Source organism: Lepidochelys olivacea (genome assembly GCF_965140295.1).
Source record: "Lepidochelys olivacea isolate rLepOli2 genome assembly, chromosome: 5".
Lineage (NCBI taxonomy): Eukaryota > Metazoa > Chordata > Testudines > Cheloniidae > Lepidochelys > Lepidochelys olivacea.
The window spans coordinates 84,460,417-84,478,277 of NC_140415.1; the positions used below are offsets into that span (position 1 = coordinate 84,460,417).

At 40.6% G+C, this 17,861-nt stretch overlaps 1 protein-coding gene across 4 annotated transcripts in view; it reads left to right on the forward strand.

Annotated features, from left to right (window-relative positions):
• Nucleotides 1-17,861, forward strand: part of ROR2 (receptor tyrosine kinase like orphan receptor 2) — a 238,973-nt gene that overhangs the window by 182,616 nt on the left and 38,496 nt on the right. For all 4 annotated transcript variants that reach the window (XM_084629275.1, XM_084629276.1, XM_084629277.1 and 1 more), the window contains exons 3-4: nt 12,282-12,569; nt 13,761-13,791. In XM_084629275.1, coding sequence (XP_084485401.1) covers nt 12,282-12,569; nt 13,761-13,791 — 319 coding nt within the window. The remainder of the gene's footprint in view (nt 1-12,281; nt 12,570-13,760; nt 13,792-17,861) is intronic.

Below are 17,861 nucleotides of genomic sequence, written 5' to 3' on the forward strand. Positions count from 1 at the left end.
CTCCTATTCATCTCAAGGCGTCACATCTCCCAGGAGTCTGAAATATGATTGTGGATAGCCTCAGCAAATCCTTTTCCTCTCCCCACAAATGGTCTCTTCACCCAGTGCTAGTCAGTGTCATCTTCAAGAAGTGGGGGTCCCCCCAGGTGGACCTGTTTGCCACCAGACACAGCAGGAAATGCCATCAGTTCAGTTCACTGCACAGGCACAGCATGGGCTCCCTCTCCGATGCCTTCCTGCTCTTGTGGGCAGATTGCCTACTGTATGTCTTCCCACGTGTTCCTTTGGTTCACAAGGTCTTCCTAAAAATCAAACGGGACAAGGCGAAGGTTATCCTGATAACTCCTGCGCGGTCACACCAGCATTGGTTTGTGTAACAGGGCGTAGCAGGGGTGCCCTCCCCCCCTTTGCTCCTGCTTCTACTCTCTTCCAAAAACCACTCAGAGACATTCTGGCTCAGCGATCACTTGTGCAGTTTATTTACAGCATGTAATCTCACCACCTTCTCACCATCTAAAGCTTCGGGGTTTCAGCCTTAAGGAATTCTCAATCTCTGCAGTCAGGAAGGAAGAACTACCCCTCTTCTTCCATTCTCTGGCTTCCCCCTTTCTGTCTGCTGGCTCAGGGATTCCTGCCCAGCACCTTGTCACAGTTCGGTATGTTTCTGAACCTCTCAGTGGCAGTTCCACTCATGCTCCCACCCTGCCTCAACTTGATTTCACAAGACCATGGACGGTTGCTTGGCCAGAACCTCACCTCCCTGCACCTGATGGTATGGTTGCTGAACCCTGAAGAGTAGGCCTGCTTGGAACAGGTTCAACAGGTCTTGCTGGGTAGTAGAAAGCCTTCCACCAAGACTACTTACTTGGCCAAGTGGAGACATTTTATTTGTTGAATAGAATAGAATAGAATCTCTGAATAGAATCTCTCTCCATTCCACTCCTCTCTGCAATCTATCTTGGATGATCTGCCCCACCCAAAGCATCAAGGTCTGGCTCTCTCATCTATTAAAGTTCACTTGGCAGCCATTTCAGCCTTCCACCCTCCAGTTCATGGCAGATGAGTGTTCTCCCATGAGATGACAGGTTTCTCAAGGGGCTGGAAAGACTCTACCCTCTGGTTCGTGAGCTGATCCCCTCATGGGACTTAAACTTGGTCCTGTTGAGGCTCACTGGGTCTCCCTTCAAGCCATTAGCGTCATGCCCCATACTGCTTCTCTCTTGGAAGGTCACCTTCCTGATGGCCATCACTTTGGCCAAAGGGTCTCTGAGATCAAAGTCCTGATGTCAGAATTCCCTTATATGGTGTTCTTCAAGGAACCCATCTGGCCTTCCTACCAAAGGTGGTGTCACAGTTCCACAACAACTAGGACCTTTTTCTTCCTATCTTCCCAAATCCTCGCAAGACGGCAGAGGAACATCATATTTTGTACACTGGATGTTAGGTGGGCCCTCACCTTCTATATTGAGAGTACCAAGCTCTTCCACAAGTCCACACAACTCGCTGTAGCAGTAACAGAAAGGATGAGCGGGCTACCTGTGTCATCCCAAAGAATCTCATCCTGGATAACCGCCTGTATCCGAGCTTGCTATGGGCAGGCAAAGGTTCCACTTCTGGCCATCATGACTGCACATTCCATGAGAGCCCAGGCTTCATCAGCAGCGTTCTTCACACAGGTACTAATCCACGATATCTGTAGAGCCGCCACATGGTCGTTGGTTCATACCTTTGCATCCTGCTACGCCATCACCCAACAGGCCCGTGATGATGCCAGTTTCAGGAGACCAGTGTTGCAGTCAGCACATCCATGAGCTGACCTCTGGGGTTATTGCTTGTGAGTCACTGAGCATGAAATGGACATGAGCAAGCACTTGAAAAAGGAAAAAATGGTTCCTAACCTTTCATAACTATTGTTTTTTCGAGATGTGTTGCTCATATCCATTCCATGACCCACCCTCCTACCTCTCTGTTGGAGTTACTGGCAAGAAGTAACTGAGTGTGTATGGGGCCGGTGGCACCCCTTATACCGGCGCATACGTGTGTGACTCCAGAGGGTGCTAGAGCTGCCTTACCGATACCACTGAGGGAAAAATTTCCAGCAAGTGTGCATGCGGCACGCACACATCTATCATGGAATGGACATGAGCAACGCATCTGGAAGAACAAACGTTATGAAAGGTTATTAACTGTTTTATATTTTAGTTTGTTGGCAACTCTGAAAAATTGGAAAATAGAATTAGTTTCAGGTCAAACTGAAAACAAATTTTGGGGAAATATATAGCAAACAGAAAAGTTGGAAAAAAATAGAAGAATGACCACCAAGATTTAAAAAAATAGAAGCCTAAAGTTTGGCTCCAAATTAATACTTAGACACGGGTTCTTCTGAAAATTCCACCCTAAGGGAGTCATTTGTCCAAGACCCAGTGAAATTCTTTGGAATTTGAAGCATGTAACTCTTTTAGATGCCTTTGAAATTTCTGGCCAACTTTCAAAACCTTATAGCACCCAGGAGTTTCTGGGAGTTCAGCACTTTTGAAAATTGAGCCATCTATGTGTGTGCCTGAACATCTAAACTCACAAATGCTCCCACAATTGCGTGCCTACATTTACATGAAGCAACTACCCTATGTGTGTATACAGATATGCTTTCATGGTGATCACACACACAAATGTAAGCTACGGCATTGCACATGCATTTTTTATCATTGACCTGGGTAGGGCCTCTTTCCAGAATGTTGTTTTGAGATCTTTACCTAAAAGGTCTTCCTTTGTGAGTGAGGTTTTGCATGTAGCAGTGATTTCACTTCTTGCTGCAGTCAGCTATGTGTTCCAAGATGGATATTATTTAAACCATATATATTTTCTTCATTGGGAAGCCCAAAAGTATGATCAGTCTAGTGGTAGTTGTAGCGTATGTTTTTTAACCTGTTTAATAACTGTTCTTGAGAATTTGGTAACAGTTTGATAATATTCCCATAATCTGTGAAAGAAGTTTCCTTATTTCTACCGTCTTTCCAACAGTCACAAGAATCACTGCTCCATCTTAATCTGTTTACTGTGAGATTCTGTTTGCTGTAATTTATATTATTTTCATTCCATTTTAAAAGATGAGGAACAGGCAATCTAACAGAGGCAATTCAATATATAAAAGAGTTCTGACTATATTGCAGTGTCAGTTGTTTCTGTAACATAGTGTATATGTGGGATGCCAGGGCTATCATAATTTGATATGTAGACTAAATTTTGCTAACCTCTAAACTCTTGACAGAACAGTTTTTTGAATTTGTCCAGGCAAGATGGAATAGTAGAATTGATTGTAAGACATTTTATAAACCATAACATGTGAGAAGTTTAATTTAAAACTACTGTGCCTATGGCAAATGCAGAAATATCCAGCAGATAGATTTTTCTGTCTGAATCTTTGGCATTCAGACAGCAGATCCAAAGCCTATTGAAGGCAATGGGAGTTTTTCCTTTGATTTCAATGGGCTTTGGATCAAAGTCAGAGTAAAGCAAAGTTTCCATAACAATAACTTATATATAATGGAGCAAATTAGTGTGCAATATAATAGGACTTTTAAAAATAATAGTTTTCTACTTGAATATCTGTATCCCAAAGCAAATGTAATTGTTGGAACATAACGCATATTTATAACTGCAGTAATACTATTTGAACATAGTGAACCTTCGCCATTTTTGTAGGGGCTTTTCTTTACTTGTTTCTTAACATATGCCACTGCTATAACAGATTACTAAATCGGTTTAAGTTTACAAAGTCTCCAGTTGGCTGGCACAGTATTTGAAGTATTGCTCACAAGACACAATTTAAATACGTAAACATAAATTCAAGTTCTGTTACATTGCATTTCACTTTTTCATACATTTATGGGAAACAGAATATTTTTAAGGAGAGAGCGCCAAATTTTTTAGGAATCATGAGATGCACAATTAATGAAAGAAATCAGTTTCTTACCCCAAATCATTGCATCTAAGTGGAATCCACACAATGTTTGTGGCATACCATGCACCATAAAAAGTAACTGTTCATTATCACCACAGAAATTAAATAAAGAAAACATTCTTAACAATATAGTTGGTTAAATTTTCCACTTTGTTTGGAAGATTTGCAATTATAGGTTATCTGAAAAGAACTTCAAATAACAGGGCAGCATAACAAATGGCTGGCTGCAATGTCATACAATTACTTCAGATTTAGTAAATTCTGTAAACAGCAGGCTTCTGTATCATTTCTCAGAAGAAATGAAACTACCAAATAAAGAATGTGTGCTTCAGGGTACTGATACAGAAATGGGGTGGGTGTAGTACACTGTGCTTATGTTTTTAACTTTTTTTGTAGGATATTGGTAGGAAACATTGGTGCCAGCGTAGTTCAGTAGGTCAAAAATATTTATTACTTGATTTGTCATAACAAAGTAACTTAAAATATTATTGAACATGTTTGTAAAAATGGCAGGAGAAAAAAATGAATTTGAGTCAAAGGCAGAGTTAGTGAAAGTGGATTTCATTTCATTGACTTCAGGGAAATAGCATCTGGTCACAGCAGATCTGAATTTGGCCATAGAATACTGGTGTTTCTTTCTCTGATAGCAGTTTTGTTCCTGTCACTTTTTGTATCTGGTTCTTAAGTTCAGATCACACATTCTGGATCACTTAAAAGATGTGGTGCAAATTCATTCTTAGAGTAACTGGTTTCACTGAAATTGCACAGAAATGAATTTGAGCCAATTTGTCTAGTAATCCTTTGTGGTTGAGGTTTTGATCTGTAATAATTACCTCTCGTGCATCCTATCTCGCTGAATTAAATACCATTCTATAGTTGAATAAATTTTAATTTACAAGGGAATGTCTGTGACTAGGCTGGTTTAGCCAAATTCACTCCAAGTCAAGATTTTTAAATAGCTTACAGTAAAAAGTATTGAAGCAGGTGGTGCCCAGCCTATGAGCTGGAGGCCAATTTGTGGCTCTTAAGGGTGATCATATTAAGAAGAAAAAGTTTTTAGTTATGAATTGAAAGAGTGCTTCCTGACTGCACCCTTTGGTTTTCAAACAAAAGTGCTTAAAGCAGCCCCTTCACTACAGAGAGGTGGTATGCAGCACGGTGACCCCAACTGCCTTCTGCCACTTGCCTGGCAGAACCAGAAGCAGCTCTGATATGACCTGGGAATGCTCTGAGTAGCAGCTGTTGTTTCCCGGCTACAACTGCAGAGCAGCTTCTGATCTGTCCATCTGCTATATCACAGGGAAGAGAGAAGAGAGTAACTGGGTAGTTCAAGGATGGGAATTCAACTGGTTCTGCCTGAGCCGAAGGAAGTACCTAGTAAAGGATAGCCCCTCTCCTCCATACAGCCATGCAGAACGCCCACGAGAGGAAGAAAAGGAGGAAAGCACCAGCAACCAGTTACAGCTCCCTGACTCTCTGACATGGTTCAGGTTATAACAGCCTGGGAACAGCCAGGGGTAGCAGAAAGAGAATATAGTAGCCAAATATGCTAGCCCCTCGAAAATCCCCCATGCCTGGGGAATCCAGACAAGTGACTTGTGGGTGGCTTTTTCTCCCTGATTGCTGTTTGGGTGGCACAAGTATAGTGGAGGAAATGAGAAGAAATGACCCAAAGTATCAATTGTTGCCCCTTAACCCTTTTGGAATAAAGTTGGGCCCTGGGACTGAAAAGGGTAGGTACTACTATATTAGATCCTGCCCTATGTATGTGATAGAACTATGTGCTGTAATGATCGTGCCCAGGCTTTCACTGTCCTCAGGTAAAGACGCTGCCATGAAACCAACAAATTCAAAGAACATTCTCACTGATGACGTTAAGGATGGATAAATGATGTGAGCAGTCTCTGAAACTGAGCTCCAAACTTTTAATAATTTTGTATCGGGTGCCCTTTAACGGAGACTCAGATATTCCCTTACTGCCTCACCCCGTTTGCAAGTGCCTCTGCGTCTGAGGATCCCATTGTGGGATAAGACTGGCAAACTGCACAGGGTGCTGCTGCATCCCAGTGTCTCTTACTCTTGTGTGCAAAACGTTCTCTGGCAGCCAAAACTCCCCCCCCACCCCCCAAACAAACACACACGACGACACAGACCTCAGTCTCATCCACATCTTTTCTGCCGAACCTTCCTGCCCCATCACCTGTGATTAACATATTACTCCTGGCCCACTCAGCTGCTAAACTTCCTGTTTAAACTTGTGCCCCCATCCGTAGTCACAAGAATTATGGTTCCACTCCTCTTCCGTTTAGCTAGCTACCACACTAGAGCTGTCAACTGTATGTCTTTACATACAAATGCCCCAAACTTAGGGCTTGATGATTTTGTCAAACTTGGAGAGCAGAACTTTATTTTTGTTTCTTTTCATTAAATATTTTTTCTGACGTAAGTGGTATCGTTGGAAACCCATACTTTGACAAGTATATTGAATCATTGCAACCTGGCCATCTTCCTCCTCCCATCTCTGCCTTGACAACCCAAAGCGAAAGTAAACTATGTTGTTGTTACTGGCTTTGTAAAAGTGGCAATATCAGTTTTGGAATTTTTAAATACTATGTTAAGGATGAGATAGTCTTGGAAATTGCTATTCTAATTTGTGGTGGGATGGAAGTGCATTCTCTGTTGCGAATTGAAATACTGGTGTGTGGGTGTTCTTCAGAAATGTTAAATTCAAATAATAGTTAGAAATTAGTTACTTGTACCCCTCCCAATAAAGAAGGTATAAAAAGATACAGAAAGGTCAATTGGTGATTTTCTAAGAACATAAGATTATCACAGTGGGCATACTGTGTCAGACCAATGGTCCATCTAGCCTAGTATCTTGCCTTCCAAAACTGTCCATTGCCAGATGATTCAGAGGCCATGAACAGAACAGGGCAATTCACCTGTTGTCCTGTCCCAGCTTCTGACAGAAGTTTAGGGACACCCAGAGAATGGGGTTGCATCCCTGACCATCTTGGCTAATAGCCATTGATGGACCTATTCCCCAAGAACTTATCTAATTCTTTTTTGAACCAATTATACTTTGGGCCTTCACATAGGTATGATTTCCCTTTACAAAAGTTTTTTGTTGACTCTTCCACAACATATCATGTTCATCTGTGTTTCTGAAAATTCTGTTCTTTACTATAGTTGCAACCAATTTGCCTGGTAGTGAAGTTAGGTTTACCAGCCAGTAATTGCTAGGATCACCTCTGGAACCTTTTTAAAAAATTGGCATCACATTCCAGTAATCTGTCACAGAATGTGATTTAAGTGATAGATTATGTACTGCAGTTAGAAATTCTTTAATTTCATATCTGAGTTCCTTCAGAACTCTTGAATGAGTACCATCTGGTGACTTATTACTGTTTAATGTATCAGTTTGTTCCAAAACCTTCTCTATTGACACCTCAATCTGGGACAGTCCCTCAGATTTGTCACCTAAAAAGAATGGCTCAGGTGTGGGAATCTCCCTCAAAATCCTCTGCAGTGAAGACTAATGCAATGAATTAATTTAGCTTCTCCACAATGGCCTTGTTTTCCTTGAGTGCTCCTTTAGCACCACAATTGTACAGGGCTTCTGATGTACATTTTTTTGCTGCTGTTAGTTTTTTATCTTCTGCTAGTTGCTCTTCAAATTCTTTTTTGGCCTGATTAATCATACTTTTACACTTGACTTGCCAGTATTTATGCTCCTTTCTATTTTCCTAAGCAGGATTTGACTTCCAATTTTTAAATGATATCTTTTTGTCTCTAACCACCTCTTTTCCTCTATTTAGCCATGGTGGTATTTTTTTCATCCTCTTAATTGTTTTTTTTTTAATTTGGGTCATATATTTAATTTGAGCTTATATTTTGGTGTTTTTAAAAAGATTCCATGGAACTTGCTGGCATTTCACTCTTGTGATTTAATTTCTGGTTAAAGAGCCTCCTCATTTTTGCGTAGTTCTCCTTTTTGAAGTTAAATGCTACTGTGGTGGGTTTCTTTAGTATCCCCCTGCGCGCACGCACACACACACACGTTAAATTTAATTACATTGTGGTGGTTGTTACCGAGTGGTTCAGTTATATTAATCTCTTGGACCAGATCCTGTACGCAATTTAGAACTAAATCAAGAATTGCCTCTCCCCTTGTGGGTTTCAGAACTAGCTGCTTCAAGAAGCAGTCATTAATGGTGTCTAGAAATTTCACCTCTGTATCCTGTTCTGAGGTGACATTTTCCCAGTCAATACAGGGATCGTTGAAATCCCCCATTATTATTGGGTGTTCTATTTTTGTAGCCTCTCTAATCTCAATCTGAGTATTGTACAACCCCTGTCATCATACTGGTGAAGGGAGTCAGTAGTGTGTTCCTACTGGTATATTGTTGTTGTTCAAGCATGAAATTCTATCCATAGCTATTCTGTGGTACAGTTTGATTCATTTAAGATTTTTACTATATTTCACTGTATGGTTTCTTTCACATATAGTGCCGCTTCTCCACCACTGTGACCTACTCTGCCATTCCTGTGTATTTTGTTCTCTTATTACCATGCCCCATCAATTATCATCATTCCACCAAGTTTCTATGATGCTTATTATATCAGTATCCTCATTTAATACCAGGTACTCAAGTTAACCCATTTTAGCATTTAGACATAGAATTTGTATAGAAGGACTTATAAAAATTGTCAATATTTGTCTGTCTTCATGTAATGTAACTGAATGGGCCTCTTTTTCATTTGATAGTTTTTCTTTAGTTCCTACCTGTACTTTTCAACTTCTATCCTCTCCTCTTTATTAGGATATGGGGTATCCCTTTTAATAAATCCTTCCCTAAAGAATGTCTGTGTCTGAACCATGTGCTCCCCTGCACTTGTCAGCTTTCCCTTGGTTTAAAAACTCGCCTTCAACCTTTTTAATTTTACATTCCCACAGCCTGGTTCCATTTTGGTTTAGGTGCAGCCCGTCCTTCCTCTATAGCTTCTTCCTTTCCCACAAGGTTCCCCAGTTCCTAATAAACCAAAATCCCTCCTTCAAACATGATCGGCTCATCTATGCCTTGAGGCCTTGCAGTTCTGCCTGTCTAACTGGCCCTGCACATGGAACTGGAAGCATTTCAGAGAATGTTATCATGGAGGTCCTGGATTTAATCTTTGACCTAGCAGCCTAGATTTGGCCTCCAGGACTCTCTCCTATCTTTCCCTATGTCATTGGTACCTACACGTACCACAACTACCAATGGCTCTGCAGTACTGCACGTAATTCTGTCTAAGTGACTCGAGAGGTCTGCAACCTTTGCATCCGACAAGCAATTCATCATGAGTTGTGACATGACATTGTCACCCAATTGTCTATTGTCAAGGTTCCTTCCCTACTCTGAACGCTAGGGTACAGATGTGGGGACCTGCATGAAAAACCTCCTAAGCGTATCTTTACCAGCTTAGGTCAAAACTTCCCCAAGGTACAAAATATTCCACCCTTTGTCCTTGGATTGGCCGCTACCACCACCAAACTAATACTGGTTACTGGGGAAGAGCTGTTTGGAAACTTCTTTCCCCCAAAAATACTTCCCAAAACCTTGCACCCCACTTCCTGGACAAGGTTTGGTAAAAAGCCTCACCAATTTGCCTAGGTGACTACAGACCCAGACCCTTGGATCTTAAGAACAATGAACAATCCTCCCAACACTTGCACCCCCCCTTTCCTGGGAAATGTTGGATAAAAAGCCTCACCAATTTGCATAGGTGACCACAGACCCAAACCCTTAGATCTGAGAACAATGAAAAAGCATTCAGTTTTCTTACAAGAAGACTTTTAATAGAAATAGAAGTAAAGAAATCACCTCTGTAAAATCAGGATGGTAGATACCTTACAGGGTAATTAGATTCAAAACATAGAGAATCCCTCTAGGCAAAAACTTAAGTTACAAAAAAGATACAAAGACAGAAATAGTTATTCTATTCAGCACAATTCTTTTCTCAGCCATTTAAAGAAATCATAATCTAACACGTACCTAGCTAGATTACTTACTAAAAGTTCTAAGACTCCATTCCTGGTCTATCCCTGTCAGAAATAGCATATAGACAGACAGAGACCCTTTATCTTGTCTCCTCATTGGTCATTTTGGTCAGGTGCCAGCGAGGTTACCTTTAGCTTCTTAACCCTTTACAGGTGAGAGGAGCTTTCCCCTGGCCAGGAGGGATTTCAAAGGGGTTTACCCTTCCCTTTATATTTATGACATCTATATTTCTAATAATTAAATCTTCCATTACTATTACTCGTCTCTTCCTAATAATGGGGTCCCCTCCCCTGGATACATATCCTCAGTGTGAGGATGTTCTGTCTACATGCAGGCATGTCATCCTTTTAGTTCAAACACTACAAAAATAAAATCTAACTAGAATTATATTACAACAAATGTAGCTTCATTTGTGCGTGATTGTGTAATCTCCTTCATACAGACAATTAAATAGAATTGCAAAGTATTGGGGAGAATTTTATTTTTGCAACTACCAATCCAATTTTATAATTTTACTTTCTGCCGCCTTGTATTTTTTGTTATTCTCCGATGCTCCATTTAATCATTGTCTCCCTCATTTCTATGTTCTTTCCCTTTTGAATTGCTCTTTGCTTCCCTCCTTCCCCTTCCCCTCTTATTTTTTTAAAAGAATCACATTTTTGAAGAGGTTTTTCAGGATGTCTTATTTACCATCTTTAACTGCTTCCTTCAAAAAGGCCCTACATCAAGGTGACACTTCCACTTCTTTTGAAGAGGCTGGACATGTTTCCTTCTTAATGCTCCTCCTTCCAGGAGAGTGCCTTATTGATTTCTGGTAACCTGTTCTCTCTGTCTTCCCTATCTCTGCCCACCTGGCCAAAACCATGGGTCAGTATCCTATTTGTGCAGTGCTTCTACCCTTTGTGGCTTAGTGACTAAATTGCCAGTGAGCCAACAGCATAGCTTCTCCCACATCCACGTTTTTTGTCAGTCTTCTCTCCTTTGTCTTAGTTTGTCTTTCACAATCCTCTTTTATTTCCTCCCTTCATCTTTCCCTTATGTTTTTCTCTTGTTTCATTTTCTTCTCCTTCTATCCCCACCTGTATTTCTCCTCCTCCTCTTTCCACTTCCCTCTTTTCATTCCCCTAAGGATCTCCTAGATTTCTGACCTTACCTCAGGTCATCCCGATGCTGCTGCTTCTACATATACAACAGCCGTTCTTGAGCTCAAAACTGCTGATACTGATATGAATGTTAAACAGCCTGTGTTTATTTATTAAATACTGTTCAGTTAAGTGATGATATCAACACATCTAAGTTATACCTTACATCATTGGTGAGATGTTTTTCCACAACACATTGAATACATATTCACTCCATTTTGCAAACCATTTGAAGAGGCTTGTGCCATCCAAGTGTGGAGACTTCTAAATAATATAGTAGTTCCTCACTAATTAGACGTTAGTATTAAAATAAATAAATTGGTCCATCTTTCTACAAATACAGTACATTTTATAGTACATTTTCTAGGATATGGTAGAGGTCTATGAAATCGTGAATGGCGTGGAGAAAGTGAATAAGGAAGTGTTACCTATTCCTTCACATAACACAAGAACTAGGGGTCACCAAATGAAATTAATAGGCAGCAGGTTTAAAACAAACATAAGGAAGCTTTTCACACAATGCACAGTCAAGGTGTGGAACTTGTTGCCAGAGGATGTTGTGAAGGCCAAAAATATACTGTGTTCACAAAAGAATTAGATACATTCAAAGAGGATAGGTCCATTAGTGGCTATTATCCAAGATGGTCAGGGATGCAATCCCATGCTCTGGGTGTCCTTAAACCTCTGACTGTCAAAAATTGCGGATGGATCACTTGAAATTGCCCTGTTCTGTTCATTCCCTCTGAAGTATCTGGCACTGGCCATCACTGGAAGACAGGATACTGGACTAAATGGACCATTGGTCTGACCCAGTATGGCTATTCTTATGACACAAGCTAAATAGACGAGAAAAAATCTTATTCCAGAATTCCACACAGGCAGTTATAGTAGTATAAATTTACATTTTACCTTATCTCCGTGTAACTTGCCGTGTAGGTAAGCCCTCATTCATGAGACAGAAATTGGAGAATGATACTGTTCCAAATCCAGGGTGATGAGAATTGTGTTTCTGCCTAGCATATATTTAAAAGAAAACTGAAACCATTTTAAAGAGCTGTTCATAAAAATGAGCCCTTGGGCAGTCTCTTATGCAAATTTCACTGAAGTTTGATCTTTTCTGAACTTTCACTTTTACAGGTTACTTTCTGACCTTTCTGGAACCAGTCAACAATATCACCATAGTCCAGGGCCAGACAGCAATTCTCCATTGCAAGGTAGCAGGAAATCCTTCCCCCAATGTCAGATGGTTAAAAAATGATGCACCAGTAGTTCAGGAGCCAAGAAGGATCATCATAAGAAAAACAGATTATGGTTCACGGTTAAGAATCCAAGATCTCGACACTACTGACACTGGGTACTATCAGTGTGTAGCTACTAATGGAATGAAGACAATAACTGCAACAGGAGTTCTTTTTGTAAGGCTTGGTGAGTCATTTTGCATTAAAATGTGGCTTTTATGACTACTTTAATTAGTTTATAGCCTAGTTCTTAGTTTTCACAATAGCAAAATGAGAAATTAATTTGCTGTTTAAAAAACTCCCTCAGCATTAAAAGAAATAAATAAAAGTTATTGCCTAAGACCTCTCTTGTTATGCACAAGAGCTCTTAGCTAAACCTGATACCCATTTACTTGCAATAAAAGAAAGGAAATACAGATGGAATGGTCTGTAAATATACATCTCAAAGAAAATCACAAATGTTAAAGAAGACCCAGTACAAGGTACAAAAATGGTATGTTTCATTGCTTTCAAATTATCACAATATTCATAGAATCATAGAATATCAGGGTTGGAAAGGACCTCAGGAGGTCATCTAGTCCAACCCCCTGCTCAAAGCAGGACCACTCCCTGAACTCACTCTGTAAAAAAGAGCTTTTGAAAGGAAAAGGGGAATGAATAACAGTTAAAAGTGTTCACTGGTGTTTGTAGTTTGGAGCCCAATCATTGTGAGAGACTGAATGCCCTCCAATGGGTGAAATTAATGGAAGTTGAGGGCACACAGTACCTGGTAGGAGGAGCTCATCCCTTTTGAGGGATCGGTCACTTAATCTGCAGCCAGGACTTCTTTTTATGTGTTTTTTAAAAGTCCCTGAGGTGGTGGCACAAAACTCTAGGGACGCTCCATTTTCTAGATACTGTTTAATATTGTTAAGGTAATGACTAACTCCGCTATTTGTTTAGAGAGATGTATTAAATACTAGGGCATCATATCATGTTCCTTTTGTGACACAGGTTATAGGCATGCCCCTGACACATCCTAACAGCTCTGATATTAAGCCTAAAATGATTTTAATTGGGCTTAGTAAGAGATAAGTGATATGCCAAGATAATGCTTTGTATTTTTGAGGGTGTATGTTTCTATACCATGAGATGCATTCTAACAAAAATGAAGTCCACTCAGGTTTCTGCCTGAGTAGACAGAAGATTCATGTGATTTTTATTTGTGGTTTTGAAAATAACCGTATTATGGGCAGGAACTCACAGCCTTTTATTTGATGCTTTGCAAACCTTCCTTAAAGAAATCTATGGAGTTCTATTTAGCCTGCTACTAGCTTTTCTTAATGCTACAGTCATGAGCTGAATTTGTCAATAATTTGTATTTGTTTTATGTTCATAGGTCCAACAAACAGCCCAAATCACAATTTTCAGTAAGTACTTTTTGGAAATCATTTACTGCATCCTTAATGATTTTGCTGTGAAAGAATTTGGGTCATAAATCCTGTAAACACTGCTGGCAGTCACCACATGTCTTTGCTAAAAATATTTAGCTTGATTGAAAACCCTCAGAATGGCTGAAGTCTTTTCAAACAAGGATAGCATTGTATTACAGTTAGTTTTGGTTTGACAGAATTTTCTTAAGCAACTTCTGCTTGCATATTTCGTATTTTAGAGATGCAAAATACTGCAAAACTGTGATTCTAGACAGTAACCATTTACAGGACAAGCATGAGCAACACTGGTGGTCAGAAATGAAGAGGTCAAATTTTAGGTCACTGTGGTTGTAACTTTACCCATGTTATGTTACTGTAACTTGAAAAATCAAGTAAAATTAGTTCAGGTATTTGTCTCTGAATAATTAGGAAACCTCTGTTCTGTAATGTAATTTATACATGAATGTTTCATGATGGCTTCCTTATTTCTGTCAGCTGCCTGGAGTTGGTGGGCTAACCAAATTACCAAAAAAAAAAAAAAAAAGAAGGAAGATTGGCTTTGTTTTGCCATTACTGTTGCATTTGTTTGAATAAATTTAAGTAAGCTTTATTGTATCATTTCTTCATGTAAATTCTGTGAAGCTAGTGTTCAGTAGTAGATTGTTCAGAGGCTTATAACTGGGTCAGTTTAGGCACATTTTCACAGGTATGGCAAAAGTCCTGACACCAGGCTGACTCGCCCCAGCTTCCCACCTCCCCCTCCCCTCCAGTCCCTTGTCAAATTTTAAGTCTTTTCTCCAAAGCATGGAGGCACTAGAGCTTTTCAGAGAAATAGTTGTAAGATTTTTTTTTTTAACATGGGCAAAACAACATATTTCCCCCTAACTTTATTTCTGGAAATGACTGAACCATTTTACCTGAAACTTTCCACAAAAAAAATGGCCATTGGCAGACACCTAACATAGACAATTTCTGCATGAAATGGTTTAAATTTAACAGTTAGCAACAGGATCTTATCATGGAAATTGTTGGGCAACTTGAAATACAGATTTCTTTGCACAAACCACCTACAATTGATGTTTAAAATCTGAATGTGGTAGGGAAATAGGGGGATCTGGAATGTGGGTAGGGAATAATGGATGTGGGTATGGAGAGAGATGTTGCAGAGTGGGGTTTTGGGGAGACATAGGGAAGAGAATACATGTCACCACTGATAGCTAACAATGTTGATAACTATTAGACTTCACTCCACTGATACAGACTTCATTAGAAACTCAGAAATTCCTTCTACATAGGTGCTCATTCAAGTGCATATACCATGAAAACAAGCATAAAAAAGCAAGAAAATCACTAGTTAGTCCTCACCCCACAGTTGCAACTTACAACTATGATTTTGCTTTCTCAGCATTACTGTAACTTGACTATATCCACCACCCAGAGCCACACGCCTCCTCTCTTCATCTTCACACACAAGGAGGAACTTTAACTTCAATACCAAATATCAGCTATTGAAAAACAGTGCACAGCATTGTACATCCTCATTACATCACCTAAATAATATTCCTGGGGAATGTTACCAACAATAACTTCACAAAGTGTTAAACGCCCCATAAACAATAATCTAGCACACCAGTCTTAAATGTCACCATCAACTAAATCTTCATCTGACTATACACACTAGCCTTCTCCTTCAACACAATAAGAGATCATCATCCCAAACAATTAGAAAGCATCCATCCCTGATGACTCTAGTGTCTGAACTGAAGACTGCATATTTTGTGTGGAAATGGGAAGACGTGTGTTCTTTGGCTGGTGGATATGGAAGAAGTTGCAAGGGTTGGGTGAGCACTTTAATGTTTTCTTGCCTTTTATTTTTGGTGGTGGAATTATCACTTTAGCAATCTTTAAATGCCTTGGAATTAATTTTTTGTTTTCAGGAATTAATATGTGTATTTAAGAAGTATTTGAGACAGATTCAGGCTCCCGTTCCAGAAGCTTTGCATAGGGGACATGGCTGGGAAAAACAGGATGTGACTGGGGTGATCCAACTATTTATTCCTAGCAGTCAGAACAGTCCATCAAGAACATAAGCTGCTAGACATAGGTTAAAGTAGCCTTGCTAGCCAGAGAATCCAGTTTTATTTAACGTCTTTTGCCCCTCTCTGAGGTATGCTGAATGTAATTCTGACATGCACCAAGATTCTGGGCTTTCTTATTTGCTCGTCTTCTAGTTGAAAATATCTGGGGGTTTTTTTCCAGGTATATCCGATCAATACTTCAGTCTTTTTCATTGTATTTTGGGGTCTTGTATTTTGTCAAGTATTAATTTTTGTTTTGGCTGCAAGTGATTTTTTTTTTTAAATTATGCAACCAGTCATGTATGCATGGGTGGGTGGGAGCAGGGCGTGAGGGAAGAGGAGGAGAGAGATGGCCTTCTGAACTGCCAGCAGAACTAGACTACAGAAGGAATTGGTGCGGAACAAAGGGCTCATTTTATTCATTAGCCATCCAATCCAGTTTCCATCTGAAGCACAAAGTTCCATGCCTCTTGGTATTAATGTTTTTTAAAAAGATACACTTCAGTGAGAACACTGAAGTCAGTTGTACCTCATTTTAAAACAATCCCTAAGTCTTAAAGAATATCAACCTTTATCTGTTTGATATAATCTATCATATAAATTTTCATTTAATCCATATGCTTATGTTGCGGCCATATGCTAAACCGGGCTTCTAGAAGACTGTGTAACAATCAAGGATTGCCAAACACATTAAGAGTCAGATTTGCCCATATAAAAAAGGACTGTAGACTTCAATAAGGATGAGGTCAATAGGGTTTCATAAAAGCCTAAGTAAGGTTGTATAACATTTACACTAAAGACATACAGATTTTAATTTTCTTTTAAAGACTTTCTAGAAGAGGTTGGTTTAAAATTTTTCCATAAAGGTTTATAATTATCTGTAAAGTTCTGGAGTATGTTTCCAGAAAGATGTAAAAATACAGATTTATCAAAATTACCACATTTGGTTTGTAAATCAATTCTAGTTTGGTGATTTGTATTATCCAACCATTAACTTTTAATTCCCTGGCTGATGGCCGTGGTAAAAGCACACTTTCAAATCTATAATGGAAAGTTGGTTTTTTTGTTTGTTTTTATTTTTTTTAAAGTGTCTGACCGTCCTTTGCTGTGGTTTGAAGGTTGTCACATTTTCCGTTTCATAATACAGCAGTAGAGGAATGGTTAGACACAACAAAAACTCATTCCTTTTTGTTTTACTGTGTAATCCTGTTATCGTCTACGATCAACGTTACTCACTTCTGAAAAGGAATTGCAATTTGCCCTTCTATCAGAAAAGAAGGAGCCCTGGGGCCTTTAAATCACTCCGCTGCAGAGGCGGCTGGGAGCCCCAGGGCTCAGGGGGTGAATTAAAGGGCCCAGGGCTCCCGGCCACCGCAGAGCTCCGGGCATTTTAAATCCCTGCTGGAGCCCGGCTGCCAGAGCCCCGGGGCTCCGGCAGCTGGGCTCAGGCGGGGATTTCAAGGGCCCGGTGCTCCAGCCAATGCTGGGAGCCTCCACCCAAGTCCCACTGCCAGAGCTCTGGCAGCCGGGCTCCGGTGGTGCTTTAAAGGGCCCAGGGGTACTGCCACTGCGGGGAGCCCGTGGCCCTTTAAAGCACCGCCCAAGTCCAGCTGCCGAAGTTCCGGAGGTGATTTAAAGGGTCTGGGGCTCCCTGCAGTGGCAGGAGCACTGGGCCCTTTAAATCACCGCCGGGGAAGCCGGTCCGGTCCGGCATGGTATACTGGCTCTTGCCGGTAAGCCGGACTGGACCGGCTTACTTTCACCTCTGGATAGAGGGAAGGGGAGTTTGAGGGGGTGGTCAGGGGCCTGGGGTGTGGATAGGGATTGGGGCGGTCAGAGGGTGGGAAATGGAGGGAGTCCCCGGGGGGCAGTCAGGAATGAGAGGAGGGGTTGGACGGGGCAGTGGGGGGCAGTCAGGGAACAGAGAGCAGGGGGAGGTGGATGTGGCAGGAGTCCCGGGGAGTGGGGGGGGAGCGTCAGGGGCGAGAA